Source organism: Bactrocera tryoni, chromosome 5 (assembly GCF_016617805.1).
Source record: "Bactrocera tryoni isolate S06 chromosome 5, CSIRO_BtryS06_freeze2, whole genome shotgun sequence".
NCBI lineage: Eukaryota > Metazoa > Arthropoda > Insecta > Diptera > Tephritidae > Bactrocera > Bactrocera tryoni.
The window spans coordinates 44,174,735-44,188,980 of record NC_052503.1 but is presented as its reverse complement, the minus strand read 5'-3'; the positions used below and the strand labels follow the sequence as shown (position 1 = coordinate 44,188,980).

Below are 14,246 nucleotides of genomic sequence, written 5' to 3'. Positions count from 1 at the left end.
CTACCTGTTTGGTAAAAACTTCATTACTTATCGCAATTGTTTATTACTGCGCTGATGTGTGCCTGAATAATGAGCCAAAATTAGTAGCACGTCAGTGGAAAATCGTTCGTTCAACGCACATTCATGCATTCATTCGCGTTCAGCAAAAACACCGTATAAAACCAATAAAATACTGCCATACTTACATACAGGTGCGGCATGTGGCAAGTAAGCACGTACATATGTGCGCAACGGTCGCACTTGTTGAAGGAAGCTCACCGTCAAGTCATGGTGTAATGAATAAGCTGCGAGTAATTGGCAACAAAAGCAACATTTAATTGGATATCACATTTTCGTGGGCACACGTCGTCATGTATTACATAACAAGCGCTTACAACACGAAACTTTCACATACAAATATTACATATACGTCACGTCGTCGATGCAATTAAATTTTCTACAGCTGCGCAATTTAAATCAACCATTACACTCCGCATCATTAAACCGTTATCAACAAAGACGCTGGCATATCGTGCTGCTGTGGCATGTACACACGCTCATACAAACTTTATACATAAGTATGTACATGAGTCAATGTGAGCAGCACTCACCTGCCACCCACACACACACCCATCGACGAGCACGTAGGTCACACAACCAGCCATAGCTATTCTCACTTTGTTCTAGTTGAAAACTCATTATTTGCCTTTCCTCATCTCTTTTTCTTCTTCTCTGTTTTATGTGCTACGTTACCACACACTCACGCTCCGGACAGGTGGAAATCGAAGGTCTCACAGGCGACATTAAATTTAACGACGACGGTCGGAGGGTGAACTACACACTGCACGTTGTCGAAATGACTGTCAACAGCGCCATGGTGAAAGTGGCTGAATGGAGTGATGATGCTGGCCTTCAACCGCTCTCCGCCAAGTACGTGCGTCTACGGCCGCATGCGGAAATCGAAAAGAATCGCACATACATCGTTACCACATTGCTCGAGGAGCCGTACATGATGTCGAAACGCCCCGGCATTGGTGAGCAATTGGATGGCAATGACCGCTTTGAGGGTTACTGCAAGGACTTAGCCGATTTATTGGCCAAGAAGTTGGGCATCAATTGTGAGTATTCAAGTGTATTTGGCGATGCATGAAAAGTGCATACGTTTGCAGAGATTTATGTGTACACATCCATACGTGATTATGTGTGTGTTGTAGTAGGTTTGCAATCAAAATTTTATTGACTCACTTACCAGGAGTATTGCGTTTAAGTTAAGGAACATAAATATTTCCATTGTGCTGACGATAAGTTCCATGTTCATTTTATTCCATAAAAGCTTAACTACATTCCTTTTATGACATTCGAAAGACGGTGCTTTAGGAAAATTTAATTGTCGGAAAAAAATTAGGGCTATTCAGGAGGAAATTGAGCTCTGAATTGGTTGGTAGTTGAAGATTTTAATAAGTAAAGTTTTCTAATACAATTGTTTTCAGTGGAGACAGGATTTTATGTATAACTCAGACACCTATATGAATTCTTTTTGCATAGCCCCTGCTTCTAGCTTCGATTGATTCAGATATATATAAAGCATATATATACAATACAATAACTCAAGAAATCTTTTCTGATAAAAAAGGAGATTACGCTTGTAAGTAGTAAATTGTGATAAGCAATAACCTCCATATTTTAGTCCACCCTATGAAATGTTTGTGAAAACTTACCGGGAGAGTCACAATTATCTCTCGTTCATTATTAGCTATGGAATGGTATTATAGGTGACGTATGGTTACACGGGCGGGCTGTCAGCACATCCATTGACCTCTCATTGAAGTTGTTGTAGCGGCAGAAATCTGCTGAGTTGACAGTCTTTGGCCGGATAAATATCCGGATCCGTTCCGGCTACGTAGACCCGACGGTTGTGGGAAGGACTTGCATGTCCTTTGCAATCGAGGTTCATTGTTAATGTGAGCTGACCTTTATGTCGTGCAGAACGTTAACGCTTTTTGCGAAGTTTAAGGGGTTACATAGGTTTACGGGTTTCAAAAAATCGAATTTTTTATTATCTTATTTAGTTATACATTCTTCTAATATAAGTATAGTCCTAAATTTTCAAGTTTATTTGAGTAATTTTTTCGGAGATACAGCCCTGAGAACTTGTACGCTCGAGGCTAGCTTGGCTAAGTGCGTCGTCTTTAAACATGTTTTTCTCTAAATGTATGAATAAAGTCGTCTTTATACAGTTTAGTATCATGGTGGAAAACTTTCATAGCGAACTTCTATTATCATAAATTGAAAAAAACATTATAAATCGTATACGTGCGTGTGACCTACTTCATGACAATGTATAAATAATACTATAGGCAGCTCGTCTATTGAATAGAAAAATTTCAAAAAATAAAACGATGTGGGCCAAGTTTTGATAATCTTTCGAGAACTTCTTCTGTAGTGCCTTCAATGTTCTCTATCTTGAAGCGTACTCATGTTTCCATGTTTGTCGTTAGCCACGTTTTGAGAGCTCGCGTTCGTCACTGGAAGTGGGCGGAATATGCACATCGCAGTTCTTCAACGTTTCCAAAGCAGTAGTTTTGTTTCTGCCGAAGAAGTAATAAACTTCACCTCTGAGCTTCAAACGTCATACGATGTTGTCATTATCCAAAAGGCTTTTGAACCTGCTTGATAAGTCAATAAGATTTTTCATTTCTTTGGTTTTCAAAGCACACACATTTTTGGAAGCAGCAAACTCAGTTGAAATTCTTCCAATACTTCTCCAGAAAAGCGCGTCCTCAAAACTTCGCCGATTGTATCCCACAAAGGAATGTACAGAGAGACCCTATAGTATTCTTCGCAAGTAGTCTGTTTTGCTTGCCGGCTACAGATTCTTTTTTTTCAGCTCCGCCCACATTTTTTCGCGTAAAGGAATAGAATAAATGTTCTAATTTCCCTCATTTCCCCCCTCTAAATTCGCCACTGGTGTCTTTTTGTAACAATAAGAAATTCTAATAACATATTTCATTTTTTATATGAGAAAAAATTTTTTAAAAGGGGCTAGTTATTTTACCCGAGGATACCCATGCTCCTCCTGATTGATATATAATTCTGGTACTTCATCTAGTTGTTTGAACTGCGGAGCTCCTAGATATCTAAACCAATTTCTAGATAAGGCCAGACATAAGTAAAAGAGGTATTTCAACGTCTCTTCCATGCCTACTTCCCTGCACTTTCCACAAGTTTACAACGTTAATAACGCACATATGGCTTACATCTGATATTCGTAAAGTGTGACTTGTGACTTTCTTTGCGCTCATGATCTTTGCGATTTAACACGCCCCTAAGCCATTTCATCTGATCCTGTTCCGTTTCATTTTTATCGCTATTAGAGACTTGCGTATATCCTGAACTGATCCAGATTTTATCAGCTTTTACGTTTCTCAGAACGCTCTTGCGATCGAAAAATATTATTGAAAAGATTGTTGTTTTAATTTCCGCTTAGTTATCAACGTATATTTTAATATTCTTTACGTCGTTCCTGAACGAATATATTATACAAAAGTAAAAAAAAATTGCGAAAGGTGAGAAAAAGTTCTGTGAAAAACGGGATACTAGTAAACTCGACAAAATATGCTTAAAGTTGAAATAATTTTTGGAATGAAATAATCTTTCCCAATTTCAAAACATCCTTCACTCTTATCACAGAAAACGTGTAGCTCCTGTTGTCTTTACATATCATCATTGCAGATATTTGAAATTTTTTATCAAAATATTTGCTCTTCTCCGTAACCTCCCAAAAATTATAATACATATTTTCATTACAATTATTTGCTAGACAGTTAAGTTAATAGTTCTTATAGTAGATTCAATATCAACTACATCTACATCTCGCTTTATTATTATAAGTATTTATATATTTATATGAATATATTGAAAGAAATATTTCCTATATGTGCTTTAACTATTCGAGATTTAAGGTAAATTTTCATATTTCTGCCTTGTGTTTCTTTCTCTCCTATTGCTTACCACCGCCGCTCTTTCTTTACCATCGCTATGCAGATGAATTACGACTGGTCAAGGATGGCACATACGGTTCAGAGAATCCCACAGTGCGCGGCGGCTGGGATGGCATGGTCGGTGAACTGGTACGGCGGGTAAGTATCAAGCGTGTGCGCTCGTGCTCACTGTCATATTGATTGCACACGAATTTATTCCAATTGCATGAACACTCTTGTTCCACAACGCGTTCAAAATATTTTCTTTATTTCTCTCTCCAATCTCCGTCCACGTATACTGCCACCGTCCAACGTACAACGCATTTTATACGTCGACTGGCGCCTTTATCTCTCGGTAACGATTATCTTTTGCCATCGTTGGACGATTTTATTGCATACCGAATTTCGCGACGCGCCTATGACCCCAAACAAAAACATCCAAACGAAATAACACGCCTCCATTTATGTGCCTACCACTGACGTGGCATTTTATTGCGTATATTTGGCCACACAGGAAGCGGATATTGCAATCGCTGCCATGACCATTACCGCCGAACGGGAGCGTGTCATCGATTTCAGCAAGCCATTCATGTCACTGGGCATTTCAATAATGATTAAGAAACCGGTGAAGCAAACGCCTGGTGTATTCAGTTTCATGGATCCATTATCCCAGGAAATTTGGGTGAGTAAGCGGGTGTTGGTCTTAATTTTGTACCCATATCTGGCTGGGCCGCATTATTGCCGAAAAAGTAGAATGGTTGTTGTTGTAAAACTAGCTGTTTTATTTTTACACCAAATTATAAATTTCTTTTTTGTTAAATAAGCTCATATCTCTTTTATTCATTAGAAATAATTTGTTTTAAAAATAAAAGCTTTTAAAATCTGAAATCAATATGAGACAAACTTTTATAAAAAATGTTTTGATTCATATCGTAGTTGGTTCATAATATTACAATGAGGAGAACCCGAAATTATAGTTTAGTTGTAGAAAAGTAAACTAGTCAAATATATATTGACTCAGGTCTATATATCAATAAGTAGGCACCCACCTTTCTATTTAGTCAATTGACGCAAAACGTATTCCAGTAAGGGCGTTCTACATCGGCCAGAAGAAATGTTAGTGAAAAGAAACAAAGTCTAGGCTATAAGTGAATGAAGTCAAACTTTTCAGCCCTGTTTACAAAAATATTTTGTTACCTGTCTTGTGGCATGAGGCCGTGCGTTGCCATGATGTAAAATTATTACCTTGTATTTAGTCGCAAATTCCGCATATTTTCCAGCAATCGCTCGCTCCAGTTTAGTGAGCTGTTGTCGGTATCGTTCCATATCAATGGTTTCACCTCATTTAAGATGCTCATAATACAATACGCCCAAATACAGAGCATTACCTTGACGCCGTGGATATTTGGCTCTACCGTTAATTTTACTGGTTGGACAGGTTTCACATTTAAATTTTTCTGTTTAGGGTTGAAGTAAAGTATTAGTTTTTCATCATAACTAACAATCCGATGCAAAATCGACTCCTTTCTATAACGATAAAGCAGCATTTTTTACATACAAATCGTCTTTAATCTTCTTCATTTCAATTAAAGCGTAAAGAGTGACTGCCAAAAATTCTGCGAGTCCTTCTAAGGCTTGAAAATAGTCCTCGTCGGGTAATGCCAGCACATTTTTTTCAAAATCACCATAAATATTCAATAAACCATGACTTTCAACTGACGTTTCGTTCATATTAAGAATAAAGGTCTTCCCGCAAAAACACTCTTTTGGGCACAAATTTCGACATACTCTCGCACCTTACAAGGGTTTAAACGAAGGTACATTCTGTCAAGAAAGTGTGGGCAATTCTTCATTTTATTATTATTATATGGAAAACAGGTAAATTTTTTTTCTGGGTTGGTATAACTGTCCTTAATTATGATCCCAAAAATTAGCGCGATCTGTCAACCAGTGTGTTTACAGCAGCTAATTATGTCAGTCGACCTCAGTAGTGTTTGTCGAATTTTACAAAATTTTTTAACGTATTTGCGTTGGCACATGTGCATTGCTTCAAATTGATGTTACTTGGAAGGCGATAAAAAAAATTTGAATGATGATTGGAAAATTTTCGTTTTATTTATAAATTCCCGATACTTTATTGACAAAATGTATTACCTTCAGGTACAAAATAGTTTGTAAGTTAGTTTTCTAGGACAAGTCCTCACCAGATTTCATTCATTCTGAGCAACATTATTAAAAAAGCAACTTTTTTCAATTTTATTAAGGTACATTTTGGCCGATATATGCGGTATAAAGTCCCCGGAGAGTTAGAAAATCTTTATACTAAGTAACAGATTTTCCACTACGAAAACAGATCGATAGGAACAGTTAATGACGCCATATTTCCCCGCTCCTTCGACATTACTCTTCGGTATGGTTTGCCATTTTATCCTGGAAAGATATGCAGTCCGACATAGAGTTGAAATTACTAAAATTTATTAACGAAATTCGAAGTCAGTGACCTCAACTTTTAGAGCGCTACATTCAATTGATGGTCGTTATAATCGTCCTAACAGATTAACTATTGAGCGTCTAGTGGAAATAATTTATTCCGTCATTTGAGAAAGACCCATATCAGTCTCTTACACGTCGTTTTTCATCGAAAAATCAACTGCAGCGTACAGGCTCATTTCTGCCTAAAGAGCTTCTTCAATAAGAAAAACATGAATTATTGGTCAGGCAGCAATCAACACGTACTCCATGAGTCACCATTGCATACCGAAAAAATTACGGTTTATGGGCCAGCGGCGTCATTGGCCCGTACTTTTTCCGTGATGTTGAAGACCGGCATGTTACTATGAATAGGAATCGCTACCGCTCAATGATAACCGAGTATTTTTGGCCCGAATTAAATGTATGGACTTGGGCAATATTTGGCTATGAAAATAGAGTTCAACGTCTGGACTTCTGCAAGTGTGCTCGTAGTGACCATGCAAAAGAAATCGAGCTTCATACATGATGACATTGAATGTTCTTTCACAGGAACGAAGAATTTCATTGATATCCCAAACAGCTTTTATTTTATTTAATAAACCTTTTTTGGTGCCCTTATTAAAAAACTCTATATATGGGGGCTGAGAACTATTGATCCGATCCAACCCAATATTGACATTCATACATGATATTATCAAGGAAGAATTTTCTCCGATTTGTTTTATTTATCTCACACATTAACCGATCTTTTCGGTAAAAGGTCAACTATAGGCACTGGGGTCTACTGATTCGATATCTAATTTCAGTTCGATTTGGACAACTTTTATCTCGTTTTGTTAATTGCTTCATAATATGTATTCTGGAAAACGAAAGAATCAAGTGTAATTTACCATAAAATTGTGTTATATACATATATATTAAGTCTTTTAGAGGGCTGAACCACGCCAATTTTGTCAAATATTTTAAGTTTTCGTTTAATGGCGTTTTGTGGTCGTGGTATTTATAAATTTAACCCTATATCTATCCCACTTAGTGTTTGGTAATAGAATAACTCTAGCAGAGTTATAAAAACCATTGAAAGCTTCGAAGTGTTAAGACGCGGATTTAATAAATTTAATAATCACAATTGTGCAAAATATTTTAGGGAGTCAATGTAAATGAAATGAAAATCTTCCTTTATTTTTCCACACATATATTAAGAAAAGCGTAAATCCATAAATAAATCTTTGATATTTAAAAGATTTGCATTTTTCATATTTAAGCAAGAACAATGTGCCAAGCTTTTTAAATCACGCTGTGCATTTTTTCGCTCGCAATAAACGCTTACTCGCGCAATTCATTTTGTCGCTGCAAGGAATGACTCTTCTTTACAGCAGCCATCGTCTGTAGTCAGCCACAGTGGTAACACCCGCCGAAGCCAATTGTTTGCTGCGGGACCTTTGCATGCACATGCATGAACTTGTTGTTATTGTTTCAATTTCCTCTGGCCCAAATCACAAACAAGTTTTGTGCAAAATTTCTCCAACATTTTTGTAAAAAATTAATGTACCATAAATTGCGCTGCATGTAAATGAGAAAACTTTGAAAAAACTTACTTCTACATGATTTGATTTCCTTTTTCGGTATTTTGGCCCTTGTCGTTGGCATCCTCCTGTATGTGGCTTGTGTATTGTCGTGTATGTATATATGTGTATGCATACACTGGTTTGGTTAAACCTTGCATTTTGTGAAATTTAAACTTTTCCACCCCATCAACATTAAACAACGGCAAAAGCGCATAGAAACAGTAGCAATCGCAGCTGAAATAACAACAACAAAAGCAGGACGGAAAATAACCACGGCATCGATGCTTATGGTTTGTTCGTTCCCTCATTTTGGTTATTTGGCAAGTTTTCTATTTGGCCAAAATGTAGAAAGCTTATAAAGTTTAATGCAGTAAAGCAACGCGAAAAGTTTTGTTGTTAGAAAATTGAAGTTATACGCTAACTATGGCAAAGCGTTCGTTCAACCAGCCAGCCCCACCCGTAAGCCATTAACTGTCATAAACTACAAGGAGGCATTGAAACTCTTGCAATTTGACTGCGCCCACACTCTTCTTGTCCGACTTCTATTCAATGGCGTGCCCGTATTTGTACTCTTGACTTGAACGCCAACTGCGTCACAGTTTATTTCCTTTGCTACTTATGCATTCTAGTAGTTTCGTTTTTTTTTTTGGGGTTTTTTTTGTTGCTTCCAACTGAGTTCATCAAACTTTTTTGAACCCCTCAAAATAGTGACATTAGACTAAGCAAATACGCTCGAAGAAAACTGTTTGAAAAGCTTCAGCTTTGCATTGCAGCAGTGAGCAAGGATTTCTTTGTTGAGCGCAAAAACTGCGTTCGCACTCCAGTGAGTGGGCAAATTGCTGTAAAGATTTGCCAAATCTGTCTGCAAACTCAAATAGTGTTCGTAGATTTTTTATTGCATTTCTTGCATTTCTTAGTAAGTGTGCTAAGTAATTTTGTGCGAAATTAAAATGTCCCAGCAGCAGCCTGTCGTCGACTTCGGCATTGCGCTGCTGCATGGCCTTTCCTGCATACTAATGAGCTGCAGCTTTGCATAGACGAGGAGTTTAGCAGCAGCAAAGCTGCACAATGTTCGAGAGCAAAAAAGGCATGAAACACGAATATTAATATTTTAAGAACAAATTCCATTAGACTTAAGTAAACAGCAGACATTTGGCCCAAAAATGCTGGGCTTCTCATTTACATTATTTAACAAAGAACAAGCCAAAGCTGAAACTTAACTCCCAGGAAAAAGGAAAGACTTCGAATTACACTCCATCGAATTCGCTTAAATTTGTTAAAGTCGATAAGACTTTTCTTGGTAACTTCAGTCCATATTTTGGATAAAATGAGGTTAAAATAAAATAATGTAAGAAAAGCTAAAATAAGATGAGATTCGAGCATGAGATATAGGGTAGGTTAGGTTAGGATAGATCATAGGGTTGATCCAAAATCTATGAATCTTCTTGGACAGATATTTGTCCTTTGCGTTATCCAAACCTTCCTTAAACTGCATCACATCATACAACGACGAAGTATTTTGGGCTCACCACAAATTTATTAGACGGTTAATATCAATCCCAGCCACTTAATTGATTCTTCGTAGGTATGTCTACCAGGATATTTTAATATCAGGTGGAGGAGAAAATGTGAAAATAACTCCCCCTGGACTTCCTTCATACAGAAAAGATCGTCCGGAAAAATATTTAGTCGTACCGTGTATGTACCTATTGGACAGTGTTTAGCTCGAACACATACAATTGAGGGAAGAGTCACTTCTACCTCCGCATAAAAGACGTTACAGTAGTCTGGTAGCCTGAAACCAGAGTTAATGGAAAGCCCCTGACAGAAGACTATGTCTTCTACACTCCCTCTTAACTTCCATCCACCCTTGAAAAGCTTAGCGCACCTATTCTCCAACGGTTCCAGCCCACCCACAAATCTCTCGTAATTATGATACGAAACATTTAAGGGAAATATGAAGTTTTTAGATTCCAATTTCTTGCACCATGTTCAAGAAACACTCCTACTAATATGGTAACTAGAATTTAATAATAACATTTAATGACGCTTATAATTTGGCCTTACTGCCTATTGAATGACAAGGCTGAATTAATATTTTCTAATGTTACAGAGAAAATGAATGTAATTCCTTTAAATTTTTGAATATTAAAAAACAACATAAGCGTTGTATCCTGAAATTGGAAATAAAACGCAAAATATTTATTTATTCATCAATATTTATTTTGTCGCCTTCAAAGTAATCCCCACCAACGATATTCCTCGAAACACTTTACATAAGCACTTTTTGGAATGGCACTGAAAACGGGTTCCACGGAGTCACAATTTCAATTCGAGGAACAAAAACAAATGACACCGAGCGAGTCTGAGGAATACGATGGTTGATGGATGACACTGATCACTGCTTTTTGGCTTTAAATTCGGTCACAATCATGGTTCGAAGCGATGGTGCAATATCAGTGTGTATCAAATAGAACTTCTTATTGACCATTTGTTCCTCCGGAACTAATTCTTGATGCACCAAACCACGAATATCAGAAAAGTAATGAGCATCACCTTGATTTTTTAGCGACTTTTGCGTGTTGTGTGTGGTTTCGACTCGTTCTTTCACTCCATTCCGATGATTGTTGACTTGTTTGCATTTCAAACTCATAAACTCATGTCTCATCGACAGTTAAAACGCTCTCCATGAATGTGGGATCCGAATTCGCACTATCAAGCTAAAAAATTCAGCTTTATAGGGACGAGTCGAGCTTTCATACCCAAATTATTCACCATAATCATTCGAATGGAAAGGCAAGAGATGTCGAGCTCTCTCGACCAGCAGCATGTCTTTCACTTTTTAGAGATATTTACCAACATAACGCGCTTGATTTGTGAACTTTTATTATTATATATCTGAAAAGTGAAGAGCATCAGACAATTTAGAAATAAAATATCATTGTTGTTTTCTTGTTTTTCTATAAAAAGACCAAGAAATCATAGAAATTAACAGTAGAAGAGAAGTTTCAAAACCACATAAATCCACTTTGTTAATGTGTATTGATGGGCTTTGCCAAATTCTTTAGAGAATTTAATAAGCAAAATTTACTTTAATATTTTAATTTTCGCTGAATATTTCAATCTGAAATCTTGGATATACTACATACTTACATATGTATAAGTTGCTACAACCATGTTACCCAGTTGATTAGAATAAGATTTATCTTTTCTGTTTGTGTTCTGTAGTCTTCACAATGTGAAACAGTTACTTTCACATTAGACTAATTTTCTTTTCTACTTTTAAGATACTTTCCAATATATTTATTGGTTGTATACATACATATATAGTATATCGTACATATATGTAGTTTGCGTTATTTTCGTAACCTGATCTTATTGAATGAACATCCTTCTTTTATTCAACTTTTAAGAGCTAATTTTACTTTTATAGCAACTTTGGTAAAGCTGCCGGATATTATTCTGCCCCATTGTGTGATTTTTTATTCGAAGTTGAACTTACTAACTATTAAATAAAATACTATACGATTGGATACTTTAATTAAATTGCTCGAAGCTTACGTATGTAGAGTGTATTGAAATATATGAAACCAATGAGTCTAACGCATAACCATTAATTTAGATGAAAATCAACACATTTTTATATAACTGAGCCCCTAACTTTAGTTTTAGCTAACAACAGTCTTTTTTCATACAAAAATTACAATTTCTACAATTCTCAAGTGAAAGCACTTTATTAATAGAAGAAATTGAAAACTAAAGTAGAACAAATTCGTTTCTGCATAGTACCAATTAAATTGAATAAATAAAGAAATGAAATTGGCAGAAATAGTAAAAAAAAGGAAAACAATATGAAATGTGAGTATTAAAACCATAATAAACTCTATGTACGAACACATGAAGGTATTAAAATTTTAAGTGCCGTTTGAAATGTGTGGCATAAAGAACTTGTTGCCATAAATTTTCATTACAATTGCATACACACCAAATTACTCATATGAGAAGTAGTAATCCAGATAGCCATAACCAAAAACGAATGAACACACATACACATTTCCACATATATGTAAGTATGTGCATATACGATTACGCTCGTTGGATGCTTTTAGAAGTATAGCAAACTTTTTCATACTAGGTACGAGCAATTCGCACGTCGCGCCAATATAGCAGTATATTCACATGTGTATGTATGCAGATGTATATAAATGGTATATATGCTGTGTGTGTTTAAAAGTTTGTAGGTATATGCAAGCATATAAAATTTTGCCATTTTTCGCTAACTCTACTTTATAATTTGACTCATATGTATGCCATTGCACGTGGCGGTATGTGAGTGTTGGCTTAAGTGTGTGCATACGTTAAAAAATGAGGCCAAAGTATTTCGAATTGCATTAGTAAAATGAAATTGTTAGCTTGATAGCAGGCGAATTAGGAACCCACTCGCGGCTTTCATATGTGTGCATAGTGAACTCGCATACTCACACTCGAGCACATTTGATATGCAACTGAAAAAGTAAAACAAAATAGAATAATTTGATTACGTAAATAGGTGTATGTGTATGTGTGTGCAGCAAACTAGAACGGTTTAGCGCAATAACGCAAATTAAATTCCATTTCAAGCGCAAATTTAAATGTTTAAAGTAGCTAAGTATGACTAAAAGGGAAAATGTACATATACTTCGTTGATAATTGTAAGCAGCAAAGTATTGTCACACTAACACACATACAAAAATATAAACATATATGTATGTATATATATTTACTTAAATATAAGATGTGTTTTTTCACGCTGAGCAGCATTTTATAAGTCGCAATCACAACTCATGGGATTTTGCGCGCAAAGATCACAGGCTCAACGCCTAAAAATGCGCAACGACAGATTACACGCTTTCACGCTAATCGCAGTTGCCAAACTCAGATTACAGCGAATTGTTGCTACTTTGTTGTTTTTATTTCACGTATTTTATATTATTGCTTGTACAAATGTTAAAGTGTGTTTGTTGTTCATTCGTGACCTCGTGAAAGGTGAAAAGTTTGCCTGTCAGACTAGGCAAAATTAAAAGCCGCCAAAATACTGTTGGCAGATTACACGCACATTACTGCAGCAATGTAAATATCCCAACTGCGCTCTCACATGCTTGAGTACGTATATGTATATGGTGCTTATACTGTGCAAATTACGGGTGTGACCATGAGTGTTAAAATAAAAATTAAAAATGTGTTGAAATATTTTGAATTTATTCAAAATTTATGAATATTTTAATATTATAAAATAAAAAATTAAATAATAGTAGAAATATATAAGTATATTAAACAGTTCTAATTATTATTTTTTATTTTAATTATATATGTAGTATGCCTTTATAGTTAATATAAAATGAAAGACCAGTGCCTCATAATTTTAGTTATTTTTCATGATTTTCGTCTTTATTGTTATTTTTTATTTATTTTTATCCATTATATGTGTCGGATGACACTGAACTGCCTGCGTCAATTAGTAATTCTACTACTGCCTTCAGGAAACTGCAAACGGAACTGATGGCTCTGGACCCTTGGCATTAATGGTTAGGAGGAGGAGTGAGATTCCACTCTTTAAAAATTTTGTATTAAAAACAGTATATTATTATTATTATTTTTCTTATAAATTTTGTTTCGTAAGCAATCGTATAAACATACCTGTATATAAATAAATGTCACTTTATCATTAGATTTGATATAGTTAAATATTCTTAAAACTGAACAAGGTTAATTACTCTATGAAAACACACAAAAATAGATTTAGAAAATATGAATATATTATGGTTTTTAGTCTTAGGTAATCGCTTCATAACAACATTCAGCTTAAATTTTTTGCGTCCTCCAAAATTGTGTTTTTTTTTGTCTAATTTTCAAATCAAAGTCCAACCCTCTTAAACTTCCACGTTTGTTTAAACAAGAACTAACTCATGCGTACACATTCTGCCTATGTGTGTATGTGTGAAAAGCTTTGCATTAAATTAAAATCCTTGCACAAACAGCTCGCCCATACAGAAGCATGCAAGTGCAGATATACATAGGTATACAGTATACTTGTGTACACACGCGTGTTTGTTTGCCTACTTTCAGGCAGGCAGGCAGGCTTGCACACACATGCCTGCATGTGGCTCTGCTCATTTACAAAGTTTCGCAAATGCCAAAAGTTGTGAAGCTAATAAAAAGCGTGTCGCTTTAATAATAACGAAAATCAAATGACAGCAAAGCTAACAAGCTA

At 35.8% G+C, this 14,246-nt stretch overlaps 1 protein-coding gene across 2 annotated transcripts in view; it reads left to right on the top strand.

The window, feature by feature from the left end:
• The window catches only part of LOC120778660 (glutamate receptor 1-like), a 136,338-nt gene that overhangs the window by 89,574 nt on the left and 32,518 nt on the right, over nucleotides 1–14,246 (top strand). For both annotated transcript variants that reach the window (XM_040110585.1, XM_040110583.1), the window contains exons 9-11: nucleotides 755–1,097; nucleotides 4,024–4,118; nucleotides 4,474–4,641. In XM_040110585.1, the coding sequence (XP_039966519.1) occupies nucleotides 755–1,097; nucleotides 4,024–4,118; nucleotides 4,474–4,641 (606 nt within the window). The remainder of the gene's footprint in view (nucleotides 1–754; nucleotides 1,098–4,023; nucleotides 4,119–4,473; nucleotides 4,642–14,246) is intronic.